The sequence below is a fragment of the Carex rostrata genome, chromosome 6 (genome assembly GCF_964058835.1).
Source record: "Carex rostrata chromosome 6, lpCarRost1.2, whole genome shotgun sequence".
NCBI classification, from domain to species: domain Eukaryota; kingdom Viridiplantae; phylum Streptophyta; class Magnoliopsida; order Poales; family Cyperaceae; genus Carex; species Carex rostrata.
The window spans coordinates 9,101,874-9,107,848 of NC_135923.1; the positions used below are offsets into that span (position 1 = coordinate 9,101,874).

The following is a 5,975-nucleotide window of genomic DNA, read 5'->3' on the forward strand; positions in this document are numbered from 1 at the left end:
ATCCATAGCACCCCAGCCTAACTCATATATATATATATATATATATATATATATATATATATATTCAGAAAGTCCAAAGTATTAATATCACAACTTTGTTTGTACTTTACAATGTAACACAACATAATTTTTAAATTATAATATTATAGTGTCAAACAATATAATACAATGAACTAGTACTTAAATACTAAACGATCTTGATTTAAAAAAAAAAAATCAGATGGCAAACCGCAAAGCAAAATAGCAAAGCGGTACTTGATACTTCAAAATCACAAACATTAAAATTCCGTTAAATCCATTCTTGCAATAAAATTATTCATTGATTAATCATAAACACCGTCAATTTTTTTATAATTTTAATATCAAAATATCAAAATTATGTTAATTTGTCATAACAATTTCTCTTTAATCTTTGTTAGAGCATCTTCATTTATCTAATTGTAAAACTTGAATATATTAACCACATCAACAATTTAATTTTTTTTCTTCGCATTAAATTTATAATATTTTCAACCTTAAAAAAATTAGAATATTTTCTTCCTTGCAATTTTAATTTTGTTGGCATGGCAAAGACGACATTTTCAAAATTAGAGCACCGTTTTTAGTATTTACATAAATGAAGATATTATAAATACATGCAAATGTATTACAAAATCGCTTTCAAATTAGTATATTTAACTCTTTTATAAGTGGATGAGATGATCTTACACGCGTTATAATTTGTGATTGACCCAACGCATGACCTTTTCCAATTCTCTCCCAGACTCTTCTACGATCTATTTTACGGAGGAATTTCAAGTATGCCCCTTAAAAACCTGGAAATTACGACACGGCAAATGAGTTTTAATATGGGAACTTCTTAAATTTGTAAGAAAGGGTAAAATTGGAACTTCTTAAATTTAAAATGAGTTTTAATAAATAACATTAAATCTGATAAATTTGTGAGTTTTTTAATTTAGAGGGATTGATATGATATTTTGATCTTTAGAGGGGATACCTAATTTCGAGGGTTTTGATGGGTATACAATATACATGAAATTCCCCATTTTTTATTTCCTTCTAAATTTCGGTTGATTTTTAACTTTCATGGCGCGAACTCTCTGTTCGATTGTGTTGCTATTTAATTACAGCATTGGAATGGGTTGCCAGAAGCCTAGAACTTGAATATGACTAGGGGTGCACAAAAAGTTAACAACTCGAAACTCAGTTCGGAATCATTTCGGATTCAACTCGCTAATTACTCGAGTTGAAACTGACTTGAGTTTACTGCCTCGGTTGATTTATGAATCGAATCCAAGTTACCTCCAACTCGGTTCAGAATCAACTCGGTTGGACTTACACCAAACTCTAATCCATATATTCCTAATTTTTATTTCCCCAGACCTTATACTTGTTTGTAATATTTGATAATTTGATAAATTATGTACTATTTTTTTTTGTCAAGATAGTGAATAATCACTACAGCAGAAACAAGTTTCAGCTACCGGTATCTGCGATCGGCGCTTCGCCGGTAGCTGAAACTCCAATTCTCCGAAAAAAGAAGAAGAAAGTATTAAAGAATAGGCGACCAAACTTTCTGCGGGCGGTATCAGCTACCGGTCCAGGCGCCGGTCGCAGATACTTTTTGCGAAAACAAAAAATAATGCCACGCGCCTTCTTCTCCGCACAGAACCCTCTCGCACCAAACCCTAACCCTCTCTCACGCCCCCGCGCAGCCCTCTTGCAGAACCGCCCCGCTCCGTCTCTGGCTCTCGCTAGAAACCGCCCAGCTCCATCTCCCGCCACCTTCCTTCTCCGTCTCTTTGTCCCCTTCCCTTCCTCTCTGCGAAACCGGAAAACGTGACAGCTGATAGCCACCCTCTCTGCGAAACGCGAGGGCCAGACAGCCGCCACCTTCCTCTTTGAAGGTATCTGATTCATCTCCTTTTTTATTTCTCGATTTTTTTCTGATTTCTATCTAGGTTTTGTGATTTCTGAAATTTCTGAAATTTCTGATTTATGGTTATTGGTTTGAAATTTCTGTTATGGTTTAGGGTTTATGGTCATTGGTCTGAAATTTCTGAATCTTGCTGAATCCTTAATGGGACTGTTCTGATTTAGGGTGTTTGATTTAGGGTTATATTTGATAAAATTTGCAAACGACCATTTGCTTCTGGTTTGTATGAGACTAGATGGAACAATTGGGGTTGTTTTATTTATTGCTAAGGCAGAAATTCGAGTCTCAAGTTTTTATTTTGAGCGTATAGTATTTTGCTAAGGCAGAAATTATAAGGGGTATTACATAGGGTTTTGTCAATTTTTTTTCATTTTTTTGTTCTGCCCCTGATTAGGAACTTGTTTGGCAGTTGATTTAAGCTTATAAATGAAATGCATGGTATGGTTGTATATAGTTGCTTCATGAATATTGTTTATAAAGTTAATTGATTTAGGCAATCGCAAATGCATGGTATGGTTCTATATAGTTACTTCACTATGCTCATGCTTTTGTTCCTTTTATATATGCTCAACCCATAAGCTACAGTAAGGTAGCTAGCTGTTATATATATGTAGCTATGAACTTAATTTTCATTAAAATTAAGTGGATTATAATAAGTGAATCATTTGATTTTGCAACCATATATATATATATATATATATAAAAGTTGAACTTATATTATATTGATAACAAAGGCTTTGAAAGATGATTTTTGTTTTTTTAAGTAAATTGAACTTTAAATGGCATCCAATTTTCATAATTATTGAAATGATTAAAAGTAGTATTTGCTATAAAATGACATCTCCTCTCTATTTCGGTTTGATGTGAGAATGCTAAAGTGATTATTAACGGAGGTTTTGATAGGTTAATGTTTGATAGGTTAACATAAACTCAAATTATTTCAAAGTATTACAATAGCGTCTTTTGCTTAGTCCTCTTGTTTGTTGCTATCTCATAGGAAAAGAAGGTGTTGTTGGGAGAAGAAGGATCTCCGCGTCCTTCCCCTCCCGATCTGGACGACTAGATTGAGGTATCGTCTTTTGCATAGTCCTTTTGTTTTTTGTACTTAGAGTCAAGAATTGTAAATTCTTTTTTATGCCTTTTAGTAAATAAAGAAGCTCGTCATGTCAACACTTTGATACAGAGATGAAAGGAATAAAACAGTTAAGCTAAATTTTTCAATTGCTTGTTATATATAGGGTATAGGTGCATAAGGAAAGAGGCTCAAAGAGAGGTACATAATAAGCAGAAGGATTGCTTGTAGTCAGGCAAGATTTCTCTCTCTCTTAATAAAATTGTAGTTAATTATATTATTAATTGCGTAGTTATTAGTACAGTATTGTTTTATGATCCAACAAAACCGGAACACTTAGTATGCCTTTTAGGTCTATACCCGTTCAAAATTAATCCAATAGGGATTAATTTTGAATAGTCCCCGTTTTGGGACTGCTCTTTGAATGCTTTATCTCATTTAGGATGTGAAGAAATGTTTGTGGGTTTAGTATTTAAGAAAGATTCGGTACCATTTTCCCTTGTTGTTCCTACGAGTACGTATTGAAACATGTCCAAAAGGATGTGTTTCTAACGCGTACTCGGGGAACAAAGGGGAAATGCTGCCGAATTTTTCTTAAATACTAAATCTACAAACATTTCTTCACTACTGAGACATAGCATTCAAAGAGTGGGATAGGAATGTACACCGGCCCTTTGTAAGCCCCAAAAGACTAACGACTTTGGACCTATTTATATTTAATGTCCTTATTTCATTGAAGCGAGAGAGTAAATAACAAGGCATAACTTTAATTTTAGTTTTGACCTCGTGTGCATTTTATTTAATTTAGACCTAATCAAGGCAAGGCAAGGCAAGGCAAGCGAAGCGTCTTCTCTCTCTATCTGGTACGTATGTTTCAATTCATAGTTTATGTAGTGTAGATGCCGCTTGTATGGCTGTATACAAGTCCTGTTGCATGGATGATGCAACAATTGATTGTGATTTCTTCCATGACTTGCTTTAGAGGGTCCGTTATCAATTGATGATATCTGGAGGGTCTAAAGTATAGATCTGGACTTTTTTTTGTTTGAGTGAAAATTTTCGTTTGAATGGTAAGGTAATAGAATTTCTTGTTATTTTAAATTGAATCAACTAAGGTGTAGTTAGAAAGCATAAGTAATCAAGAATGTCATCTATTAATTGTTGCATTTAGGTCATGTTTATACAATGTCTTAATTATAAATGTGTATGTCATGATTAGGAGAAATGGAGGGTGATCGTAGTTGGATGTACGATCCTCGTTACGTGAACAAGCGAATGAATCCCACATTTGTTAAGGGTGTTGAGGGGTTTTTAGAATATGCATTTGGTATTCAAGAAAATATAATTAGTGGTGATCGCATTAGATGTCCATGTTTCAAGTGTGGGTGTACCCGATGGTTGGATAAGGAGAGTATCGGAAAGCACCTGATGAAATCAGGGTTTCGACCTTTTTACCAGAATTGGTTCATGCATGGTGAGCAATATAGCCAAGTGGAACAGAGCCAACCCGAACAGAGTCAACCCGAGGTGGAGTCGCCAAATGCTATGGTGGACATGCTTCTTGATGCTGCAGGTCCGTCTTTTGAATGGACTGCGGATGAACCCCCGAATCAACAAGCTCAAGAGTTTTATAACATGATGAAAGCGGCAGATGAGCCGCTATGGGATGGTTGTGATAAGGAACATACTGTCCTTGCATGTGTTACCGAACTCCTCAGCATTAAAGCCAATTGTGGTATAACCAAGGAGGGATTCAATCGCATCGTATCAGCCGTGAAGAAGTGGCTTCCGAAAGAGAATAGGTTGCCTTCAAATCAATATCAATGCAAGAAATTGGTGAAGGGCTTGGTATTAAGCCACGTGAAGATCCATGCTTGTCCGAATGATTGCATGTTATACTACGGTGATGATAATATTTCTAAAGAGCAGTGTGATGTCTGTGGACATAATCGTTTCAAGCAAGGCAACCAGCAAAACACAACGAAACGTTTGCCGTATAAAGAAGTGCGGTATCTTCCAATCGGTCCGAGGTTGCTAAGGCTCTTTTTGACTTCTACAACCGCTGAACAAATGCGTTGGCATAAAGAAGGAAAGCGGGAAAAGGAAGGAGTCATGGTTCATCCTGCTGATGGTGAATCATGGAAAGAGTTCAATCGTCTGAACCCAGATTTTGCAGCAGACCCTAGAAATGTCCGTCTTGGGTTTTGTTCAGATGGTTTCTCTCCTTTCAATATGGGAGGTCGGTCTTATAATTGTCTTACTTTTCATGTTTCAGGCAAGACGAGAGGCATGTTTCGCTCTGATGGATCTAGCAGTGCTCGGTCCCACTCGTCACAGTCATATTCTTCTATGCCGCCATCGACGCATCTCACAGAAGAAGATGTTGAGAGGATATCTTCCAGGTTACTTCATAAGATGGAGGCTCACATCGAGGCTCAGGTGGAGGCTCGGTTGGATGCTCGGTTCAGAGCTTCTTCGGTACGAAATTCGATATTTCAGTATGTTTTTTTAATTGTGAACTCTAAACCCCTAAATCATAATTACCTAAAACACTTTCTTAAAACCTCACAGGGAGGTTCAAGCACGCAGCCGGCCTCGATGCTCGCTCAGGATGATGAGGACGATGACGGCGATGATGACGAGGGGCATTACTCGGATGTCGCTGGCGATGGTACTGCTTAGGTTTTTTTATATATTTATATCTTGTTAGATGATACTGTTTATTGTTTATGGTACTGTTGACTGCTTGAGTTACTCGGATATTTATGTTCGATGAGATGATATACAGTTTCTTGATCTTTATGTTATATGCGATTTGTATGCTTATGTTATATGCGATGTTTATGTTGTATGCGATTGTTATATAGTTTTTGTACCGAATTTTATGTTTATGTTATGATGTATGTTGGTACGTGTAGTACCAATTAATTAAATGGTGCAAATATAAATAACAAAAAAAATATCAAA

General features: G+C 36.0%; 1 protein-coding gene across 1 annotated transcript; it reads left to right on the plus strand.

Moving 5' to 3' along the window:
- Positions 1-3,746: 3,746 nt before the first annotated feature.
- LOC144555624 (uncharacterized) lies at positions 3,747-5,690 on the plus strand. Its single transcript, XM_078304022.1, has 3 exons — positions 3,747-3,871; positions 4,228-5,486; positions 5,580-5,690. The coding sequence occupies exons 2-3, from the start codon at positions 4,233-4,235 to the stop codon at positions 5,688-5,690; spliced, it is 1,365 nt and encodes a 454-aa protein (XP_078160148.1). The 5' UTR covers positions 3,747-3,871; positions 4,228-4,232.
- Positions 5,691-5,975: the final 285 nt, after the last annotated feature.

Coding starts and splice junctions, on each gene's coding strand:
- LOC144555624 (XM_078304022.1), top strand. CDS start 4,233: ATGGAGGGTGATCGTAGTTGGATGTACGATCCTCGTTACGTGAACAAG. Junction 5,487..5,579: donor CTCGGTTCAGAGCTTCTTCG/GTACGAAATTCG, acceptor AAAACCTCACAG/GGAGGTTCAAGCACGCAGCC.